At 36.8% G+C, this 25,319-nt stretch overlaps 1 protein-coding gene across 1 annotated transcript in view; it reads right to left on the bottom strand.

Annotated features, from left to right (window-relative positions):
- Window positions 1-23,972, bottom strand: part of LOC307132139 (piwi-like protein 1) — a gene marked incomplete at its 3' end in the record, with an annotated part of 42,455 nt that extends 18,483 nt beyond the window's left edge. The window contains exons 1-4 of the mRNA XM_079826304.1: window positions 23,827-23,972; window positions 23,455-23,568; window positions 23,272-23,377; window positions 23,049-23,177 (exon numbers count right to left, since the gene is read on the bottom strand). Of these exons, the coding sequence (XP_079682430.1) occupies window positions 23,049-23,177; window positions 23,272-23,377; window positions 23,455-23,523 (304 nt within the window). The 5' untranslated portion in view covers window positions 23,524-23,568; window positions 23,827-23,972. The remainder of the gene's footprint in view (window positions 1-23,048; window positions 23,178-23,271; window positions 23,378-23,454; window positions 23,569-23,826) is intronic.
- Between the last annotated feature and the right edge of the window lie 1,347 nt (window positions 23,973-25,319).

Genomic DNA, 25,319 nt, shown 5'->3' with positions numbered 1-25,319 from the left:
GGTAGCCAACAGATGTATTACAGAACGTTTTTTGCACAAGTGTGGTGAGCAATGTGATATTTCCTGTGTTCTGGCGAATTCATGTAAAGGTCAGCTTTGGATTTGCTTTACATGTCATTCTAAGTTGAAAAAAGGTGAAATGCCGGCAGAAAGTGCTGTTAACAATCTAGAATTGCAACCAATACCAGACGAGTTGAGTTGCCTTAATAACTTAGAGCAACATTTAATTTCATTGCATATTCCATTTATGAAACTTTTGTCTTTACCAAAGGGATCGCAAAATGGCGTCCACGGCCCTATTACTTGTGTGCCAGCTAATGTTAAACAAACAACAAATGTTTTACCTAGAACAGAAGCTGAAGGGTCTTTCGTATGTGTGAAGTTAAAGCGCAAATTGACATATAAAGGTCATTATAAGTATCAGTATGTTGATACAAATAAAATTAAACAGGCATTGTGTTACTTAAAACAATGCAACAAGTTTTATTCCGATGTAGTTTTTAATGACGATTGGTTTAATGAGTTTACAAGGCAAGAAAATGAAGATGATGATGATAAAGATAACATTGAGGAGAATAAAGTGGAAAATGTAAATGTTGATGAGGAATTACATGATAGGCAACAGCACTGTGTGTTCATGGACACATGTTTACAGCCTGTAGATATTGGACAAGAAGTTCTTGACCATTACTTTGATGGCATTGTGAATGTTGCTCCTGCTGAAGGTAATACTCCAGTGAAAATGCTTGCAGATGAAACAAACGAGGCAAAATGTTTTCCTGCTTTATTTCCAGATGGTTGTTCATCTTATCGTGACAAAAGGCCACAGCGATTAACGTTGTCGCGCTACTTTAATACTAGAATTTTGCATGCAGATGGAAGATTTGCGCAAAATGTTGAATACATTTTTTATGCACAGTATTTGTCAGAAGTTCAACAGGTAGTGTCTAGTGTATCTATAGCTCTAAGGAAAGGGCATGGGACTAACAAATCCATACACAGAGACATGTTTAAAGACACAGAGTCCTTAAGGCAAGTTCTTAATTTTGATGAAGGGTATAGGTTTTTGAAGCCCATCCGCGGCACTCCGTCGTTTTGGCAAAGTGTGCAAAAAGATTTATTTGCAATGGTCAGACAGTTGGGCATTCCCACTTGGTTTTGCTCTTTTTCATCTGCTGACATGAGATGGACAAATTTGATGGCAAGTATTTTAAGAAATGAAGGTAGACAAGAAACTTTTGATCAGCTTGAATGGGCTGACAAATGTGATCTTCTGCGTCGTAATCCTGTTACTGCAGCTCGCACGTTTGATTTCAGGTGGCATTGTTTTCTGAAAGAGGTGCTTATGTCACCTGTCCAACCCATAGGAGAAATTGTAGATTATTTTTATAGGGTTGAATTTCAACAACGCGGTTCTCCCCATGTTCATTGTTTGTTTTGGATCAAAAATGCTCCACAAATAGATAAAGATTCTGATGAGGAAGTTGTTGACTTTATAGACAGATATGTTACTTGTGAAGTGCCCAGTGAAGATGAAGAGCTCCACAACATTGTCACATCTGTACAACATCACAGTAAACGTCACTCAAAAACATGCAAAAAGAAAAACACTGTTTGTCGTTTTAACTTTCCTAAACCACCGTCAATGCGAACTTTTATATGCCGGAGAAAAGTAGAAGATGTATCTCAGGAAGACAAGCCTGATAGAGACGTTTGTACTAATAGTCATCAAGATAAAAGTAAAAGTGGAAGTATAAATGATAATGTAAGTGTAGAATATGCTCGTAACATAATGACAACAATTAAAACAGCTCTTTTAGAAGAGAAGATAAATTCTGTCGAAAGTTTGTTTCATAGTGTTGGAATAAATCAGGATTTGTTTGAAATGGCATACAAACGCATAAATAATTCTACACACATTGTCTTGAAACGACAATTAAATGAAGTGTGGGTTAACCAATACAATAAGTTAGGCCTTCAGTGCTGGAATGCTAATATGGACATTCAATATGTAACGGATGCTTATGCCTGCATAGTTTATATCATTTCTTACATTTCAAAATCCGAAAGGGAAATGGGTTTGTTGTTAGCTAATGCCCAACGTGAATCAACAACTCAAGGTAATGTTGATGCAAGGCAAGCTTTAAGGAAGCTAGGTAGTGTGTATTTACACAATCGTGAAGTTAGCGCACAGGAAGCAGTTTATCGATTAACCAATATGCACTTAAAAGAGTGTTCAAGGAATGTTCAGTTTATTCCTACAGGTGAAGATACTGTTCGTATGAGTTTGCCACTGAGCGTTATACAAAACAAGTTGGAGTCTCAGAATCTAAACAGTGAAGAGATGTGGATGACAAGTTTTGTTGATCGATATAAGAATAGACCAAACCAGCATGTTTTTAATGATATGTGTTTAGCCACATTTGCTTCAGAGTATCGTATTGTATACAAAGGTCAGTCATGTTCTAATAAAATTATGTTGCAAAACAACTTAGGTTTTATTGTGAAAAGAACACGCACTCAACCTGCTATTATACGTTTTGCACGATTCTCAGTGACAAAGAGTCCGGAAAAATTTTATCAAAGTTTATTACAACTGTTCCTACCATATCGTGCAGATAGTCAACTAAAACCAGAGGGCTATAATAATTATGAGCATTTTTATAGAGAAGGTGAGGTTTCTTTTAACAATGAATCTGTACATTTAGTACAACATGTCGTAAATACAAATAGAGGATTTTTTGAAAAAGATGCGGATGTATTGGACACTGTACAAAATACTGTTAATAATGAAGACATGTTAGAAAATGCATGGTGTGCACTTTGTCCAGAACAACAATTGGAACGTTTTGAATGCGAGCAGCTTAGACGTGAGACAGATCAGGAAATAGAGGGAAATGAAAGTATTCCAGATTTATGTAACAATCAGCAAATACCTCAGGTAGAAAAGAAACCTAGTTCTCTGAGTCGTGTAGATGGATTGAGCTTAATTCGCTCTTTAAACAAGACCCAGATGGCAATTTTCAATAAAATTAGACAGTGGTGTTTGGATAAAATTAGAGGTGAAAATCCAAAAGCATTTCATGCTTTTATTACTGGTGGAGCAGGTACAGGAAAAAGCCATTTAATTAAAGCAATACAATATGAAGCAACACGATTATTGTCTCCAACAGCTTTGCACCCAGATGACATTTGTGTTCTTTTAACAGCTCCAACAGGCATAGCGGCGTACAGTTTAAAAGCAACCACAATCCATTCAACTTTTTCTATTGGTACAAATGTGAAATTGCCATACACACCTTTAGGAGAAGAGAAACTAAATTCTTTACGTACAAAATTCCGTGGCCTTCAGATATTAATTATAGATGAAATATCAATGGTGGACCATAAACTGCTGACATACATTCATGGAAGATTGCGACAAATTAAGCAAACCGGAGATTTTTCTGTTTTTGGTAATATTGCTGTCATAGCTGTTGGCGATTTCTTCCAATTAGCTCCCGTGAAGGGTAAACCTCTCTTTGTGGATGTACCAGGAGTAGATTTATGGATGAATTATTTTAGTGTTGTAGAGTTAACACAGGTTGTTAGGCAACAGGACAGCACATTTGCTGAATTATTAAATCGATTAAGAAAGAAAAGCAGAACATCGCCGCTAAGAAAAGAAGATTTTGAAATACTATCAAGGTGTGACAACGATCTAAATAATGACTCTTTACATATTTTTTCTACAAATGATGAAGTTCATGAGCATAACCTAGAGCAATTAATACAAATCTGCGCAGACGTAGAAACTATAGAGGCTGAAGATTTTGCACGTAGTAAACAGACTGGAAAATTGGCATTGCTTGCTGGTCATCATTTAAAAGTTTACAATACGTGCTTGCCAGCAAAGTTGCTCATAGGCATAAATGCACGAGTCATGTTAATTAAAAATCTTGACGTCGATGATGGACTAGTTAATGGTGTATGTGGTACAGTTACACACATTGCACGTTCAGATAAAAATAAATTACCTGAAACTGTGTACGTCCGTTTTGATGATAGTATTGTGGGCTTGAAAAGACGTAAGCAGCGTTTGTCTGAGCCAGCAAGATTGTCTGAGTCTACACCAATATATGTAGAGGAGGAAACTGTTACTACAAAAGGTGGACTTCGTCGCCAGTTTCCTTTAAAATTAGCATGGGCGTGCACTGTTCATAAAGTGCAGGGTTTAACTGTCGATAGTGCGGTTGTTAGTTTAAAACGAGTTTTTACTGCTGGCCAGGCATATGTAGCATTAAGTCGAGTAAGAAGTTTGTCTGGTTTGACAATTAAAGACTTTAATGAAAAAAGCATTTATTGTAATGAGAAAGTCTTTGAGGCGATTAATGAAATGTCATGTTTTATGACACGCGATGATATCAATTTTACACAACAAAATCATTCTTTTTCAGTCTTTTTGTTAAATGTACAGAGTTTGCGATGTCATAAACAGGATTTGATGGTTTGCGTTCAACATTTACAACCCACGTGTATAGGTTTAACTGAAACATGGTTACCTGCTTGCCATCATACAGACGATGTGCACTTAGACAATTATAATTTTGTGGGTCTTTCTCGATCTGCAGCATACACCAGCAATTGTCCTCTTTTCAGTGATCTAAAAGCTCAACAACACGGTGGTGTTGGCTTATACACAGTATGTGGTGTGGAAAACACTACTATTACATTCCCAAATCTTAATTTGGAATATATGCTGACACACTTCACTGAAATTGGCATATTGCTTGCAGTTGTTTATAGACCCCCAACATATCCTTTGTCCATTTTCCAAGAAAATGTAGATACATTGATTGATTTAATGTCTTCAATATGCAATAAAATTGTACTAATAGGGGACTTTAATAATGATGCATTGAAATCAAAATCAATGTGCTCTTTCATGTCAGTTCGGGGTTTTATTCAACTTGTTAAACAGCCAACAACTGAAAAAGGAACCTTAATTGACCATGTATATGTGAAGAACATTGAAGAGTTTTCAGTGCACACAAATATTGTGCCAGTTTACTTTAGCACACATGAGGGAGTTTTGTGTTCATTTCAAGGCTTACAAGTTTAAATGTGTTGGACAAATATAGCTTATGGATGCAATATTACTTTTACACACATTTACACAATGACACTGGTCTCCTCAGGGTATTCTAAATATACATAGTTCATTGGTTATGTACAGATTTGCTTACCTAGTGAAAGACACACGAATCATTAGGACAGAGCTTATCTCTAACTGCCCTATGCACAGGAAACAACTGTTTTGGAACTATTTATCTCTAAAAGATACATGCAACTGATCACCACAACAACAACTAAAAAGCACACAGGGACACATCTACATCTCTCATCCAGATTTGTGCCTTCAGTCAAGTGTCTAACATAGTTATCAAATTATTATAATCCTTTGTACTTGTTTTGCATAAATGACTTTTTGTGGTATATGTGTATTGTTGTGTGTTGCAATTATATCCCATACGAAACCATTGCCACTGCATCAGCATTAACGACTACAGTGGGGCTTTGACAGCCTTAGTCCAATGGGTTTGCGTATATGGTTGTGTTGTAGTTATATGTTATACTAAACCATTGCCACTGCATCAGCATTAACGACTACAGTGGGGCTTTGACAGCCTTAGACCAATGGGTTTCCGTATATGGTTGTGTTGTAGTTATATGTTATACTAAACCATTGCCACTGCATCAGCATTAACGACTACAGTGGGGCTTTGACAGCCTTAGACCAATGGGTTTCCGTATATGGTTGTGTTGTAGTTATATGTTATACTAAACCATTGCCACTGCATCAGCATTAACGACTACAGTGGGGCTTTGACAGCCTTAGACCAATGGGTTTCCGTATATGGTTGTGTTGTAGTTATATGTTATACTAAACCATTGCCACTGCATCAGCATTAACGACTACAGTGGGGCTTTGACAGCCTTAGACCAATGGGTTTGCGTATATGGTCGTGTGTTATGCCATATGAGTCACACTGTTCTGCTCAGTGTAATGTTTGGAATTTGACTATTTGTAGGATTTACTGTTCAGCCTTGTTTGCTGAAGAAGATGGAGAGAGAATTCCCATCCATGTTGCTACTTTATCTCTGTTAAGCCAAATATAGCTGTATTGCAGTGCATCTTTACTGCATGATAGAAATTAAACTTTTACTTCTTAACAAGCCTTGACTGCAAAGGCGTTGGAGAGAGGATTCACATCCCTGTCACAATAGCTTTATTGCACTAATTATTCACTGTTAGGTAAAAATGTAAGTATAACATGTGAAACAGATTTGTTTTACAAAGGAATCAAACAGAATTTGCATCCTTACACTATAACTGTAATTAACCTTTATAAACTCTCATAATCAAATATAATTTCAAACCTATAACCTTCCATAATCAAATTTAATTTCAAAATTTGGTTTTTTTTTCCTGCATTGCAACAACATTTACATTTAGAAAATGTTTCATATTTATCTCCATTAACAGTTATTTAACATTAGATCTGATAATTATATCTGTTAAATAACTAATTTTACACCATTAACAAATAGTCTCTTATGCTTAAACTTAAATTGTAATACAGTCAATACAAAGATCAAAGACAGCTAACAACTGCTGTTACACATACAAAAACAATTATTAAACAAATACAAGAAATTACTATAACTAAATACATTTCAAATAAATATGGTACTATTTAATTTATCATGTATATCATAAGATGAAAGTATTACATTCAACCACAATTTAGTTACTTTTGTATCTCTGAATTACTAAGGCTAATCATTTATAATGCCTTTATGCATACATAGAAAACATACAGTTTATAATTTGTAATTAAACTTTACTGTTGACCCTTAAAGGGTTAGTTCACCCAAAAATGAAATTTCTTCCATTAATGACTCACCCCAATGTTGTTCCACACCCGTAAGACCTCCGTTCATCCTCGGAACACAGTTTAAGATATTTTAGATTTAGTCCGAGGGCTTTCAGTCCTTTGAATGTAAATGTAAGCACACTTTGCTGTCCATGTCCAGAAAGGTAATGAAAACATCATCAAAGTAGTCCATATGTGACATCATTTGGTAGTTAGACTCTTTTGAAATTCAATTCAAACTAAACCGGAAGAGAAGACAATGCTTAATAAAGTCTTAGTTTTTGTAATTTTTGGACCAAAATGTATTATCGACGCTTCAAAAGAGTCTAACTAACCAAATGATGTCACATATGGACTACTTTGATGATGTTTTCATTACCTTTCTGGACGTGGACAGCAAAGTGTGCTTACATTTACATTCAAAGGACTGAAAGCCCTCGGACTAAATCTAAAATATCTTAAACTGTGTTCCGAGGATGAACGGAGGTCTTACGGGTGTGGAACAACATTGGGGTGAGTCATTAATGGAAGAAATTTCATTTTTGGGTGAACTAACCCTTTAACTGTGCCTTTCAATTTTATGACATTTAAATCATAATTTATCTCCTATCCTACATAATATAGTGTTTCCACTCTTATGTTGTTGCAAATGCAGGTTTTGCTTTACCATCTATGTAGTTTCAAAAAGCAAAAGACATTGGTAATGGTACTCCTGGTTTACTGGGATGGGGTTCAATTCCCTACTGTGTCCTTGTTATTTTGTACCAACTACATAGAATGTAATAGTTTCATTACATTTAAACTAACTACAAATTATATATACAAGTGTTCCCACAAATAAAGTATAAATCATGTAAATTACTACATGTAATATATGGTATTCTGAACTCATTATGATTTGACCTTTGACATCATCTGACATGAAATTAATTTAAATGTAATTGATCTCATAGATGTGGTCCTATATGTGATCCTATGACATTACAATTCATCTATATTTAAATTACATCATGGGTGTGGCTTATGGTCATATTGGCACCAGCTGTTGCAGTAAATGTGGCATATTCGAGTGATTTTTAAAATGCTCTCCTTCTTAAATGCATATTGCGTGCCGTGCACAGTTATGCTGATGCCAGCGGCGTAGCGGTGCCACCGGCTTGGGCCCGTCATCGCTGCTCGCAGCTTTAATTATTATTATTATTATTATTTTATCGACTTCTCGGGCACTTTTGGGGCCCTTACCATGCTCAAAAACTCTTGAAACTTTGCACACACATCGGAATGCGCGGCCATCAGAGCCGGGCTGAAGCTGGTACCCGGGCGTGGCAGGGGGGCTCGACAGCGCCCCCTAAAGTGGTGTCTGAAAACTTGGTCTATATATCAAACACACTTGCACGTACATGTATGAAACTCGGTACACATATAGATCTCATCAGGCCGAACAACTTTCGTGCTCTAAGTTACGAGTCAGCCCAACAGGAAGTGAGCTAATATGGGTTGTTCTGAAAACACATGCTCTGGAATTTAATATACTCCTCCGAGGCCATTGTTTCAATCAGTGCCAAACTCGGTCAGCATGAAGTCAAGACACAGAGGATGCTAAATTGCGAACGCATTTTTGATATCTTAAACGGTTTGGCCGTGGCGAAGCAACGAATTTATGGCGAGAAAAGGTAAACAGGAAGTGTGTAATAACTTGTGCAAACATTGACTGATTTGGATGAAACTTCAGCTGTGTGTTCGTTGTAAGAGGCCGATCACATGGATATGACTTTTGTGAGTCAAAGTTATAGCGCCACCAACTGGCAGCAGGAAGTGTGTCACTTTCAAAAATGCTTTGAATCACCATCTTATTTTCACACGATTGACTTCAAACTTCAGCAGTATAATGTGAACACATGACAGATAGAGACATATGAATGAATTCCTGATATTTCAAATAATGCTGCCATGGCAACATGTCAAAGTTTAATAATGTTTTTGGCTGTTTGTGTGCCCTCCCCTCTATCACCAAAAGGGGGCAGTGTTGTATTATTTTTGAAACTCCCTTTCTCTGTATGTGTGCTTGTTAATGTGATTCATGAGGACACAAATGTGTATGATGACATGGGTATTACACTGATATTACAACGTAGTGGTTAATGTGGACATGAACTATGACACTATATCACTACAGGACTAATTTTCTAAATGACATTTGAGTTACAATTCTTTTCACCTGACAGCCGTGATTTCATGTACTCATTCAGACAGAACTCTTTTTTAAAACAGAGTGTGAGTGTGTTTTCTATACATGTGCTTTACAGAAGGTCATGTGCTGTGTTTGCAAAGATCACTTTTGACACATTTGTCTTTAAATTCATTATTTACTGACATAGTTCAAATTTATATAAAAAAAAAAAATTCACATTATTTTCTACAAGTGTCTGTTTATAAGTGTCTTTTTTCACAGAAAGTTTGTTTGAACGTGAATATTTGTATAATTCAGTTTCTGAGTTTTTACGTTCTCCTCGTAGGCGATTTATTCAATCTCCACCAAACTCGGTCAACGTGAAACGGAAGCTTAACGCATTAAAAATATTTAACGCAAATAACGCAGCGTCCGTTTTTATATCCATTTTTGCTTAGCGTTACATGATCACGCTCCTATTCATGTAAATGCTTCCAAGCGCGACAAGACACAAGAGAACACGCTGTATGCCAATGTCCTGTGTGTGTGTGTGTGTGTGTGTGTGTGTGTGTGTGTGTCAGTGTCCTGTCTGTGTGTGTGTGTGTGTGTGTGTGTGTGTGCAGGCCCGTCGCGACAAGGCAGGCAAACCAAGCAATTGCTTGGGGCCTCGAGCTGGCCTGGGGCACCAAGACAGCGACAGGTTAAGAATAAAATGAAACGACAAACTGTGTGAGCGCCCCATTGATAGTCAATGCAGTAAAGTGCAATGACACTGTTATCGGGATCCCCCTTAAGGGCCCCCTCTCAGAAGTCGCTGACAGCAGCCAGCCAACAACGCGATCTCTGCTGCGGCAAAATACAAAATCTTCGGATTTGAAGCGGAATTTTATGCTTCAGGAAGCCAGAAAAGAAAAAAGAGAAAGGAAGAGGAGGATAAGAAAAAACAAGATAGTGGTATGTGATAAATTACACTGGATAAAATAGCTCTACTTGTCTTGTACAAAAAAAGTGTAAGTTTGCAGCAGGTAGGCTAGCAAAAATATGTTTATGTTAGCTATCGTTACCTGCCTGACGGCAAATGCTGCTTGTAACGAACAGTTAGTGCAACTTTTTTTTCGAACAGACGGAATGACATGAGATTGCTATAGCTTTGTAATATGTTTTGATGAAAGTGGCATAGCATGCTATACTAACTATTATTTATGCTATGCATAAATAACCTGGAATAGTTAATATAGCATGCTATATTAACAATTATTATAAACATTATTTAACCAGAAAGAGGCAGAGGAACATGATTTTTTTCATAGCTTATCTTAATGTGCTAGTGTCGGGATATACGGTAGTGACAGTTTATGCAAATATGACATTATTTTTATGAATTACCAATAGATCTTGAACAATTACTTTATTCTGTGGCAATTTTTACACTATTACATTTTGAAGTACAGTATCAGGACAACCCACATGTTTGACTGGTACTGTTTACATGTTTTACTGGTACTGCCCACGTTTTACTGGTACTGTTTATTAAACTATTTAACAAGGTATTATAGTCATCGGTTGCAACTTTACAATAACCATCCAGATAATGTTTATAGACAGTTTACAAAACAACTAGTAACCCTAAAGTATTCCCAAAGTGTTAGGAATATCTGGTCCGTCTATCTATGTAAATGTAATGTTTATAGATGTTTAAAAAATGGTTACTTAAAGGTTTAAAAAAAAATGTAATGATACAGTGGTGTTTTTTGCAAATGTTTTCAAATTTTATGCACAGTATTTGCAACAACAGTATTTGCACTGTAAACCTTTTTATTAATATATAGTGTGGGTGAACTTAAACTGTATGGCTATGCTGCGGTGTGTGTGTGTGTGTGTGTGTGTGTGTGTGTGTGTGTGTGTGTGTGTGTGTGTGTGTGTGTGTGTGTGTGTGTGTGTGTGTGTGTGTCTGTCAGTGTCCTATCTGTGTTGATGCGTCTCATGTCAGCTAATCAAGGGACACTGACACACACACACACACACACACTCGACGCATAGATAGACTCGCGTCAGTTTCCTGCTCACATCGAGTTCTCTTTTGCTCTTGAACAAACAATAACACAGAGGATTTTGAGTATTCTCATATTAGAGTCTTAAATTAGTTAAATAACGTCTTAAATGAACTTTAAAGAGTTGTGAGGAAATGAGATGCGCGGGACCGCGCGTGAGATCCGCGGTTGTTCTTAAAGTGACAGGAGCACTGATGATGCCTGTCATTAATGTTCATCAAAGAACAACGGGAATAGAGAAAATTGTAGCTTTAATGATGATTCATCTATATTTCATTTATTATTTATGCAGTTAAGGAAGGTTTGATAACTATTACATTTCTGTATAACAGGGAAGGCCATGGGTAAATATAACATTTATTATTTTAGGATATAATCATGGTATATATAACATAATATATATATAACATATATAGGTGGAGGGGTGTTTATTACAACATAATCATGGTTTATGAAGACATTTCATGTGTCCCCGTAAATCAAAATAGCTTTAACAGCATATTAAACAATTTTTTAATAAAAATGTAAAAATGCAGAATGTTTTCTGTGATGGTAGGTTTAGGGGTAGTGTGTGTGTGTGTGTGTGTGTGTGTGTGTGTGTGTGTGTGTGTGTGTGTGTGTGTGTGTGTGTGTGTGTGTGTGTGTGTGTGTGTGTGTGTGTGTGTGTGTGTGTGTGTGTGTGTGTGTGTGTGTGTATGTGTGTGTGTGTGTGTGTGTGCGATATGTAGGCTTAGGGGTAGTGTAGGGGGATAGAATGTACAGTTTTTACAGTATACAAACCATTAAGTCTATGGAATGCCATCTGCCTGTCTTTCCCCTTCCCCCTCTCTATCTGTGTGTGTGTGTGTGTGTGGGGGGGGGGGTCTCTCTCTCACCCTGTGAGTTTGTGTGTGTGCCTTTCTCTCAGTCCTTACCCTCCCCCTCACTCTCACTCTATCATTGTGTTTGTGTGTGTTTGTGTGTGTGTGTGTGTGTGTGTGTGTGTGTGTGTGTGTGTGTGTGACTTTCTCTCTTGATCATAATTTAACCCTTTCATATAGGCTATCACAAATAACTATCACTTGAAATAAAAACGTCATGTGATGTGTTTGCCAAGATCACGTATGATGCACATGTCTTTAAATTAATTATTTACTGATATAATATAAATGTATTAAAACATAAATTTCACATGATTTTATAAAAGTGGCTATTTATAATAAACTTCCATAAAATGTAGACACGCATCTTACTCTTACCTGACACTGATATTAAAATCATCTTTGCAGTTTCTGTGATTTGGCTCCATTTATAAATTTTTTATTAAAAGAAATTTATTGGACCACCCATATTGAAATGAAAGCATGTTTTATGGTGCATAAGATTGGTGCACAAACGGTAGCTAAGGTAGCTCAAAAACACATGAAGAGAAGTGTTAGAATAAAACAACATCAGCATTCGAATGGTATTCTGAACTCATTCCAATTTGACCTTTGAAATAATCTGACATGAAATTCATATAAATTTAATTGATCTCATAGATGTGGCTGTTGTGGTTTGATGTCATAGCAGCACCAACTGCTGCAGTTAATGTGGTGAATTCAGATGACTTTGACATAGTCCTTTTATGTTTTCCCATTTTAAATGCCTATTGCCTGCCGTGCACAGTTAAACTGATGCCACCGGGGTGGCGGTGCCACCGGCTTGGGCCCGTCATCGCTGCTCGCAGCTTTAATTCTTTGTTTTTTTTTTATTTTTTATTTTTTTTTTCGACTTCTCGGGTACTTTTGGGGCACTTAACATGCTCGAAAACTCTTGAAACTTCGCACGGGCGTCGGAATGCGCGGCCATCAGAGCCGGGCTGAAGCTGGTACCCGGGCGTGGCAGGGGGGCTCGACAGCGCCCCCTAAAGTGGGGTCTGAAAACTTGGTCCATATATCAAACACACTTGCACGTACATGTATGAAACTCGGTACACATATAGATCTCATCGGGCCGAACAACTTTCGTGCTCTAAGTTATGCGTCAGCCCTACAGGAAGTGAGCTATTATGGGTTGTTCGGAAAACGCATGCTCTGGAATTTAATATACTCCTCCGAGGCCATTGTTTCGATCATTGCCAAACTCGGTCAGCATTAAGTGAACATATCCAGGATGCTAAATTGCGAGCGGATTTTTGATATCTCGAAAAGTCTGGCCGTGGCGATGCAACGAATTTATGGCGAGAAAAGGGAAACAGGAAGTGTGTTTTAACTTGTGCAAACATTGACTGGTTTGGATGAAACTTCAGCTGTGTGTTCGTTGTAAGAGGCCGATCACATGGATATGACTTTTGTGAGTCAAAGTTATAGCGCCACCAACTGGCAGCAGGAAGTGTGTCACTTTCAAAAATGCTTTGAATCACCATCTTATTTTCACTAGATTTATTTCAAACTTCATCAGTATAATGTGAAAACATGACAGATAGAGACGTATGAAATGGATTCCTGAAATTTCAAATACTGTTGCCATGGCAACGTGTCAAAGTTTAATAATCTTTTGGCTGTTCTGAGGCTCTTAGCATGCTTGAAATTGCTTGAAACTGCTTGAAACTCAACACACACATCAGAGATGTCAGTCAGTACACATGGACAAAGCCTCAGAAACGGGCGGGGATGAGGGCCTCTCTAGCGCCACCTTTTGACAAAAGTGAAGGGCTTCGTTTCATCTACAATCACCAAACTCAGTATATATATTGACCTCATCGAGCCGGACAACTTTCTAATTTACAGTCATTAGCTCCGACCAACAGGAAGTCAGATATTTTGGTTTGAAGGTGAACTTTTGGTTAAATCGGGGTCTGAGTTTTTACGTTCTCCTCGTAGGCGATTTATTCAATCTCCACCAAACTCGGTCAACATGAAACAAAGATACTGAAGATGCTAAAATGTGAACGGATATTGCATATCTCAAACGGTGTTTCCATGGCAAGGAATTAAATAAGGACAAAAAAGGGGAACAGAAATTCTCTGTGTCTGCTGCTCTCCCCTCAATGAACACAAGATGGCAGCATTGTATTAGTTTTGAAGCAGGATAAAAAAAAACTTGTTTCTCTCTCTCTCTCTCTCTCTCTCTCTCTCTCTCTCTTGTTTGTGATTTATGAGGACACAAATTTGTATAATGACATGGGTATTACACTGGTATTACAACGTGTATGTGTGTGTGTTTAAAAACATACTAAAACAATGTTTTATTAAAATGTAACCAAATAGCTTTAAAATAATCATACTATTTTTCAGATCAATATATTTATTTTATTTAATATATTTCTTCTGAATATTTATTCTCTGTCTGCCCTCCCCTCACTAAAAGGTAGCAGTGTTGTTCTGAGGCTCTTAGCATGCTTGAAATTGCTTGAAATTGCATGAAACTTAACACACACATCAGAGATGTCAGTCAGTACACATGGACAAAGCCTCAGAAACAGGCGGGGATGAGGGGCTCTCTAGCGCCACCTTTTGACAAAAGTGAAGGGCTTCGTTTCATCTACAATCACCAAACTCAGTATATATATTGACCTCATCGAGCCGGACAACTTTCTAATTTACAGTCATTAGCTCCGACCAACAGGAAGTCAGATATTTTGGTTTGAACGTGAATATTGGTATAATTCAGGCTCTGAGTTTTTACGTTCTCCTCGTAGGCGATTTATTCAATCTCCACCAAACTCGGTCAACATGAAACAAAGATACGGAAGATGCTAAAATGCGAACGGATTTTGGATATCTCAAACGGTGTTGCCATGCCGAGGGATTAAATAAGGACAAAAAAGGGGAATGTGTGCTGCCCTTCCCTCAATGAACACACGATGGCAGCATTGTCTTAGTTTTGAAGCAGGATAAAAAAAAACCTTGTTTCTCTCTCTCTCTCTCTCTCTCTCTCTCTCTCTCTCTCTCTCTCTCTCTCTGTGTGTGTGTGTGTGTGTGTGTGTGTGTGTGTGTGTGTGTGTGTGTGTGTGTGTGTGTGTGTGTGTGTGTGTGTGTGTGTGTGTGTGTGTGTGTGTGTGTGTGCTTGTTTATGTGATTTATGAGGACACAAATTTGTATAATGACATGGGTATTACACTGGTATTACAACATCAAGGTGGTTTATGAGGACATTTCAAATGTCCCCGTAAATCAAATCACTTTAAAAACATATTAAACAATGTTTTATTAAAAATGTAAAAATGCAGAATGTCTCCTGTGAGGGTTAGGTTTAGGGGCAGGGGCAGTGTAGGGGGATAGAATATACAGTTTATACAGTATAAAAACCATTACGCCTATGGAGAGTCCTCATAATGCTGTTGCACCAACATGTGTGTGTGTGTGTGTGTGTGTGTGTCAGTGTCCTGTCTGTGTGGATGCGTCTCATGTCAGCTAATCAAGGGACACTGACACACACACACACACACACACACACACACACACACACACACACATACACACCAGGCCCGTCGCGACAAGGCAGGCAAACCAAGCAATTGCTTGGGGCCTCGAGCTGGCCTGGGGCCCCAAGACAGCGACAGGTTAAGAATAAAATGAAACGACAAACTGTGTGAGCGCCCCATTGATAGTCAATGCAGTAAAGTGCAATGACACTGTTATCGGGATCCCCCTTAAGGGGCCCCTCTCAGAAGTCGCTGACAGCAGCCAGCCAACCACGCGATCTCTGCTGCGGCAAAATACAAAACATCCTCGGATTTGAAGCGGAATTTTATGCTTCAGGAAGCCAGAAAAGAAAATAGAGAAAGGAAGAGGAGGATAAGAAAAAAAACAAGATAGTGGTATGTGATAAATTACACTGGATAAAATAGCTCTACTTGTCTTGTACAAAAAAAGTGTAAGTTTGCAGCAGGTAGGCTAGCAAAAATATGTTTATGTTAGCTATCGTTACCTGCCTGACGGCAAATGCTGCTTGTAACGAACAGTTAGAGCAACTTTTTTTTTTCGAACAGACGAAATTACATGAGATTGCTATAGCTTTGTAATATGTTTTGATGAAAGTGGCATAGCATGCTATACTAACTATTATTTATGCTATGCATAAATAACCTGGAATAGTTAATATAGTATGCTATATTAACAATTATTATAAACATTATTTAACCAGAAAGAGGCAGAGGAACATTATTTTTTTCATAGCTTATCTTTGTGTGCTAGTGTCGGGATATATACGGTAGTGACAGTTTATGCAAATATGACATTATTTTTATGAGTTACCAATAGATCTTGAACAATTACTTTATTCTGTGTCAATTTTTACACTGTTACATTTTGAAGTACAGTATCAGGACAACCCACATGTTTGACTGGTACTGTTTACATGTTTTACTGGTACTGCCCACATGTTTTACTGGTACTGTTTATTAACTATTTATCAAGGTATTATAGTCATCTGTTGCAACTTTATAATAACCATCTAGATAATGTTTATAGACAGTTTACAAACCAACTAGTAACCCTTAAGTATTCCCAAAGTGTTAGGAATATCTGGTCCGTCTATCTATGTAATGTTTATATATGTTTTAAAAACGGTTAAAGGTTTACAAATTTTTTTTAATGATACAGTGGTGTTTTTTGCAAATGTTTTCAAATTTTATGGACAGTATATGCAACAACAGTATTTGCACTGTCTCTATGTCCATTTTGCTTGGGGCCCCCAAATTTCTTCAAACGGCCCTGTGTGTGTGTGTGTGTGTGTGTGTGTGTGTGTGTTAGTGTGTGTGTGTGTGTGTGTGTGTGTGATATGTAGGTTTAGGGGTAGTGTAGGGGGATAGAATGTACAGTTTGTACAGTATAAAAACTAGGGGTGTAACGATTCATCTACTACAGTGGTTCTCAACCTTTTTTGGGCCAGCGCCCCCTATCCATTATCCAGGTCCCTTCTTAACGCCCCCCCCCCACCACCACCCCTCCACACACACACACACACACAAACACACACACACACACACACACACACACACACACACACACACACACACACACACACACACACATACCAACCAAAAAAGAGCTATGTATGCTAATTATTATTCTGTTGTAATAATAATAATATGTATATTATTCACAATATTATTGTCCTTATTATTAATATTATTATTAAATCCATAACTTTTTTGTAGGGTGATATCAGCTAAATTGGGCCACTTTTTGGTAAATCGCTTGGGACAATAATACAATATGATTAATAATCACTGTTTTTGATAATTTTGTGTTGAAATTATGTAAAAAATATATAATTATTTAAGCCCTACAGTTCTTAAAAGATCAGCTGTGCCAACTTTTTTTTGCATGAGCAGTTTCAGGTAAAATGGGCCACTGTTTCAGGTAAAATGGGCCACTGTTTCAGGTAAAATGGGCCACTGTTTCAGGTAACCAATGGGCCAGTCAAACTGCAAAGGGAAATAGTGATTTATCATCAATTTTAATTTTATGTAGCCACATAAATTTAAACTGCATTAAACAAACTTCTGCCTTCTGCATTGAATGCTGCCAGACAAGTCATTGTCTCCCCCTTCTCTCCTGCACACACCTCCATACATGGTTGGCCAACCTGTCCAATGACCTTTGTCGAACTGAACTGGGCTGCGTTTCCCAAAACCACCGTTTTCCTTCTCCCTCTCTCCTCTATTCTTGTTCACGTTTTACCGTTAATTTGAGAAAACGGCCACCCGTCAAAATAAAAGTTCGGTTTAATTTGACAGAAATATATTACTGTTGTACAGTAAAATTTAGACAAGTCTCAATGCAATAATACTAATAATAAAATATTATCAAAACTTATATTTTTAAGGAATTATCACGTTCTCTTCCATGTTTTAATTTTATTTAATTTTATCAATAAAGCTCAGTGCAGCACATTGACAAAAAACTTTAATTTCATATGAATAAAATTTAAATTAAATTAATATTTAATGTCTTCATTTGATTTGAAAACAGAATTTGAAAAATGAAATGGAATTGGATGGGGGAAAACAGGCTATTTCATAAGGCCGTAAAGATGTAATTTTTGTTAAAATGATAGGTTTCATTATTTAAATTAATTAGACATGCTTTTTTTTATTACAAAAAAATATTTAACCATTAAAATGGAGTCCAAAAAACAGAATCCAGAAAAATTAAGACGGAATTAGGGGGAAAAATTAGCGGAATATGAAAAAATAAAAACAAAATATATATATATATATATATATATATATATATATATATATATATATATATATATATATATATATATATATATATATATATATATATATATATATATATATATATATTTGTATTTATTTATTTATTTATTTATTAATGGATTTCACAGGGCTCTAATCATTAACCTTAGGCCTACTTTCAATATATAATAATTATATAAATTATATAATCATGATTTTTCATGAATAAAATAAATATTATAATTATAGGCCTAAATTCATTGGTATCAGTTTTCATCAATGGTAGGCTATAGCCTAATTAATAGCCTACAAATTAAAACTAATTTGGTTTGTCATGATTAATTCGTGTTCATGATCAGTAAAATAAAAACAAAAGCTTCTAGCAAGAATAAACACACAGGAACCGTTAAATTATTGTAGTATTAATTATTTTTTGACTATCTTGATAAGCTACTATCCACGCAGCGTTTTGTGCTCAGATGTGACGGCGGAATTAATACATTACCTAAATGTTATTACAGTGTCAAACTGTCATTTTCTCCTTACAGTCTTGCGAGTTAACAATAATGCCTGACCAGTGAATTAGGCTACTTGGTGAACTAGCCCTATTCGCACGGGATTAGTATTTCTGGGGACCTCGTGTGATTTAGAAATTACCCACGGGATGCATTCGAACGGGATAAGCAAAGTGTGTGATTTTATTTGTTTTTACTGACTTATCTCCCGGATATGATGTCAATAGCCTACTTATAAATGTTTTTTCGTTATAGATTTAGCTGTATTATATGATGTATCATAAAACAACAGTTCCTTACCGCGTGCTGCTATGTTATCTAGGCTTGTTGCGATCAGAGGCGTCGCAATAGGGCAGGCAAGGCAGGCACTTGCCTGGGGCCCCGCCTTTTGAGGCAATGCTTTCGCCACCTTTGATTTGATTTGTTAAGCAGAGAACTTATCCGTTTGGCTTGGCCGCTCGCTCTAACAAATAGTTAAAAATAGATACAATAAAGAAAGCAAACAGGACGCGCGCGTTCTTTCGTCTGCAGCGCATCTCATAAATGAACCGAAACTACGCGTATAAGGCTTCTTGCCTCACATATATATGAGAACTATATCTAGCCTGAAAGCTTGAAATGTCTACTTTTAAACGAACAAATTCAAATCGAAAACAAATATTCTCTGGTTGTAATCCGTATGAAAAGTGCATTTCTCTCTAAAGGCGCGTCCACAAGGCGCAGCGGAGAGGCGGCATCGTCAACTTCATCTCTCCAGCCGACACTGACTCAGAAAATACTAGTTTAATAATAAACATATAAAATGGCTCCTTGTTATTTTTTTTTTCTGACACATTTATAATCATTTCTTTTGCCGGTGTTTTTTTTCTCAAGCTTTAAGCGTGCGCGTCGCTTCCAAGCACCCAGCTTATATATTTAAGCAGCCTAATTAAATTAGCCTAATATAAATTATTATATATAAAACTAATAAAATAAAGCGATTAAAATGATAACCATATTTCTATATGTCGGATAATTTCTTGTTCCTGTCACCACCACACAAAGCACCGTTTTTAAGGTGACAATTGGTTATAAATATGAAGGTTGTACTGTATTTTGAAGATATTGTATTGTATCTTCTCTTATGAAGATGAAGATTGACATTTTGTTAATTAAACAAAAGCACTTTATTTAGTATTTTTATTTTTGTTATACATTTTTTTTTTTTAAATTGGTTTTATGTGTTTTGACTACTTTTTGTATGTTGTAAAAAAATTAGATAACGAAGATAGGCTGTATTAAAAAAAAATTTAAATAGGGCCTCATTGATTAATTTTGCCTGGGGCCCCCACTCAATGTTGGTTCGCCTCTGGTTGCGATAGTCGGTGTTACACCGGTTACATCACTTTTCCACCGTCGTTTTGATTTTGTATAACCTAGTAATAAAAATAGTTCAGTTAGAGAACAGAAGTTACAATTAAAAACTGAACTGAGCACAGACCAGCAGCAGGAGATTTCATTTATCACAAGAGTGAGGAACTGACAATATGAATGCAGAAGATTAAAGCTAAATGTAAAAGCACCCATTTAAGCGAGCTTGACATTGTATTGTTCTGTTTTTGTGTTTTTCATTAATAATAATATTGAACACACCTTTCAAGCAATTCGCTCCCAAATTGGCTCTAATTCTAAAGTGAAAGTATAATGTGCACAGCCGCACAGGGATTTATAACGGTGTGCGTTATGAATGCAGCCTTCATTCTTCGCGAAATGTGGATACAAATGCGCACAGGAAACAAAAACCTTGTAAAACTTATATACGACCCTCCAAATTCTGGCCAAATCACAGAGATGGCGATTCGCATAGGACTAATATTATCACAGGGTGTGTTCGGCGGAATATGGTAGGTCATTCGCGGGGTAATTTTATAAATTACAGACATGGCCGATTCACACTGGATTAAGATCACAAACAACCTCCGCAATTATTACAAATGACTAGAGGTCACCAGGCAATAAATCCCGTGCGAATAGGGCTTTTAAGAAAACATTTTGGCATTAGGCATTGCATTGATTAATGCCTAAAAATGTAAACGTTTTACCTTTATACAAATATAATTTAGTTTAAATAATTTTAAAATTCATCACCGGAGTGAATATGAACATGATTTATTGTGGTTCTTAAGTCAATACTTTTTTAATGGCTTGTCAACTTCCCATTCCTCCGCTGCGTGATTCCAGTCAGAGCTGGATTCTAGCCACCACCGGATTGAGCGCTTTAGTCATTGCAAAATAAACGATATAGTTTACGTCGCATTAAACAGGCAGATTTTATAATGTGGTAGGCATTATTTTGCAAGTAATTAGCATACATGTTTAATTTGGTCTTGCCTGGATCTTTGGTATAAACTTGTGAACGCCCCCCAGGAACACCTGAACGCCCCCCTTTCAAGAATCTTGCTTCCAACGCCCCCCGTTGTGCTCTGAACGCCCCCTGGGGGGCGGTACCGCCCCCGTTGAGAAACACTAATCTACTACATCGATGTATCGATTTATTTTCCTATGATCTAACTACATCAATCTGTGCTCGGCAAGTTGGCCTTCCGGACGACATATATCGATCTAACATCGTTTTAAAAGGTAATCAATCGATTGTATCGATCATAGGAAATAACACATTGGATTTAAGCACGTCAGACTTTATATGGATGTTTTTTCTTAGCACTTTTAATGATAAAGGCGTTAAACGTTACTCGATTCAGTCTGCCTATCTGTGACATCATCGCAACGCACCTGCAGCAGCGCTCATTGAAATGAATGGGATCGTGTCGCTTTGTCGCTGCGTGTCGCTGGCGGTGTGAACGGGGCTTGAGAAAACAAAACATAGCATGGCGCATGGCAGAGGAGAAGCCAACGAGCGAGAAATGATCAAGCCACCAGGAGAAAGAGCTACCTGTACTTTCAACCCTTGCTTGTTACCTGTGCATTCCTGACACCAGTGTGCCAGCAGAGCGAGTTTTAGTACAGCTGGCGACATAGTGAACGCACAGAGAAGTGTTCTGCGGTCAGATCATGGTGATATTTTTGAAAAAGAAATCTGTAGAGTCATTGAAGAGTAGTTGGTTACATTTTATCTTTTGTTAAATATTGTTTGTTTATTAAACTGAGAGTAGTAGCAGGTTCAGCCAGTTTATTCAATCTGAAGAAATGTTGGTTGCACTTTATTTTTGATATTAATATTGTATTTGTATTATTTTAATGTTGAAAAACAACAGCAAAAGTAGCAGGTAAACTTACTATTAATTAAACCTGAAGAGAAGTTAGTTGCACTTTATTTTTGATATTAATATTGTAATATTTTTATGTTGGAAAACAAAAGCAGAAGTAGCAGGTTAACCTACTGTTGAAATGTTGGTTGCACTTACTGTGCTTTTATTGAATATGTATTGAATATTGAAAATGAGAGCAGAAAAGGTTAACTTCCTGTTAATTCAACCTAAACTGTTGGTTGCACTTTATTCAAATAAAATTTGAATGCATTTGCCATTAATTGTTGTTTACTTGTTTGTTTATATCCATAATTAATTGATATACCGGATTCCCTTACAAGAAACAACAGGAATCTAGGAAACTTCACCTGCACTGACCAGTATCCAGATAATTATTTCAGTCACACAATTTTTGGCTAAAAAGTTACTGAATCGATTTCAAGTCACTGAATCGTTTCGGATCGTATCGTTCTAAATTAACCAATATCGTCCTTGAATCGTATCGACAACCTCAAATCGTGATACGAATCGTATCGTTGTTAAAACGAATCGTTACACCCCTACTAAATGCCTCTTCTATAAAACTGCTTGCCATTGTATTTAGGGAGCTGCAAATATAGACTAGAATGTCAAGCACTTTTCCAGCTAATCCTAAACTAACTTTTCTACACGGAATAGTAAGAAAAGCCCTCTTTGTTCTCTTTATATGTATCTGTGCAAGAGAGCTGTGAGAGAGCGAATGACACCACACAACATCTCCATGAATTTGTGCATGTAGCAATTTAATGTTTATATATTTTAAAGCACTGAATCGCTATTGAATCACGATTAATTAGATTCTTAGCATTTTAAATCGATTATTGACTGAAATCAATAATTCACGATTCAGAAATACATGTTTCAAGATCAATGTATCCGCGATGCATATTGCAAAACAGCAAAAATCAATTCATGCTCATTAACATTTTGGTGTTACCTGTTTTGCACTCTTTCACATGTTCCATGAGTTGGCGAGTGTGGACACCAGAATCATGGAAATCCCGCCTGCGCCCACCTCTCTCCCCTATCTTTACCTGCTGAAAGCCTGCAGAAATCGTGAGCATTGCTACAGGGAGATATAAAGAAAAGAGTAAGATACAGGATTTGTGAATGTTATAGTATATAATAGTGCAGTATATATTTCCACTAATTGCACTTACCTTCTTCAGACATCGCTCCAGGTGCAGGTCTCCCTCTGCCCACCAGCTGTCCTTCAGGTGCAGTGGGCATAACTGGCTTTGCAGCCTCTTGTGATAATGGTGGTTGCTGCAGAGGAATTGGAATACTAAAAAGCTTATTTCAATAAAGATATATCATATTCAACTAATTATAAATAAACTCACCGCGCCAGAAGCAGCAGGCTCCTGACCACGACCTCTGCCTCTTGATCTCTCTCTTGCTCGTCCCGTCATTTTGGTGCTTTTTCAAATTGCTTTGACTTATTCCCATTCAAAATGCTGTACACACAAGTAAAGTTAGTCGCTTATAATTTGCGTTTGAAAACTCAGTTTGGAACAAACTAGTAATGTGAAGCGTTCATAAACCAACAAAATACGTTTAATAACATGTTTTAACTCATTTCATATAGTCGGTCAAGTTGTGAGCTGACGTGGCTTCTTATCACAGAATGAGGCTGACAATGTAGTTATTGGATAGTATTCTATACAGTGATAAAGTCTACGTCAATCAGCACTGCTTTATTATTATTAAAATACCAGAGAAGGCTTGAAGAACTCAAATACACCATATCTTGATGCGGTCGTGTTTATTGTCTTCATGTTTACTCAGTCAAAGCGTTTCTATCTTTCTTTTATTCAGACTACAGCGCTAGCTAAGCTTCACATTAGGGATTTCCTGAAAACTTCCTGAATACTGAGGCAAATGTGGAGTTTCTGCTCGAAGGCGCCCTCTGGCATCCAGTATGAATTAAACTTTTTGGTAACAAATTAGATAAATAATACTTCTCTCTAAATAAATGTATATGACAATCCATATGTTTCTCTTAAATATACAGGAGTTTTTTCCCCACAGTGGATGCATAAGAGGCTCATATTTCATATTAAAGACAGACTTTAAGAAATTGATATCGCAGATAAAAAGCAGATTTTTAAAATGATTTTACAATAAATCCTTAGACCTACTCATTCCCCAGGGTATCCAAGTCAAATTTAAGACTTTTTAAGACCTTTTCAAGACCATTATGAATTAAATTTAAGACCTATATCACGCAATTAAAAAAAAAAAACCTACAAAAGGAAATGCAGAAAGGAAATGCAGAATCACAAAATTACTTGCAAAGCAAAATCATTTATTCAAATTGAACAAAGTATTAGTAAACTTGCACTTCCTCATAGCTCAATCCCAGCAGGATTAATATACAAACACACTACCGGTCAAAAGTTTGAGAACAGTAAGATTTTTTAATGTTTTTACAGAAGTCTCTTCTGCTCACCAATGCTGCATTTAGGTTATTAAAAATACAAAAAAGCTGTAATATTGTGACAGTTCTGTTGTGACTGTTCTCTATGTGAATATATATTAAAGTGTCATTTATTCCTGTGATCAAAACTGAATTTATCATCATTAATCCAGTCTTCAGTGTCACATGACAATTCACTAATCATTCTCATATGAGGATCTGATGATCAACAAACATTTATGATTATTATCAGTGTTGAACACAGTTGTGTAAAACAATTTTTTTTTAGGATTCTTTGATGGATAGAAAGTTCTAAACAACAGCATTTATCTGAAATAGAAAGTAAAAAAAGATTTCTGATGGATTGTGACTCTAAAGTCTGGAGTAATGATGCTGAAAACTCATCTTTGAATCACAGAAATATATTGCATTTTAAAATATATTGAAATATAAAATAGTTATTTAAAATTGTAAAAAAACAACAACAAAAAAACAAAAAAAAACAAACAAATGCAGCCTTGGTGAGCAGAAGAGACTTCTTCAAAAACATTTTAAAAAATCTTAAAGGTAGTGTGTGTGTGTGTGTGTGTGTGTGTGTGTGTGTGTGTGTGTGTGTGTGTGTGTGTGTGTGTGTGTGTGAATCATGGGCGGATCTACAGGGGGGCAAGGGGGGGCAGGTGCCCCCCCACTCTAGAGCCTTGCCCCCCCAGCTGCCCCCCTAACTTTGATGATCCAAAAACTGTACTTGTAAAAACAACCCGCCAGTATGTCCAATACATTTACCAAAAG

This window comes from Gobio gobio (assembly GCF_949357685.1).
Source record: "Gobio gobio genome assembly, chromosome: 10".
Lineage (NCBI taxonomy): Eukaryota > Metazoa > Chordata > Actinopteri > Cypriniformes > Gobionidae > Gobio > Gobio gobio.
The sequence above is the reverse complement of the archived record's forward strand: the minus strand, read 5'-3'. Positions and strand labels throughout refer to the sequence as shown.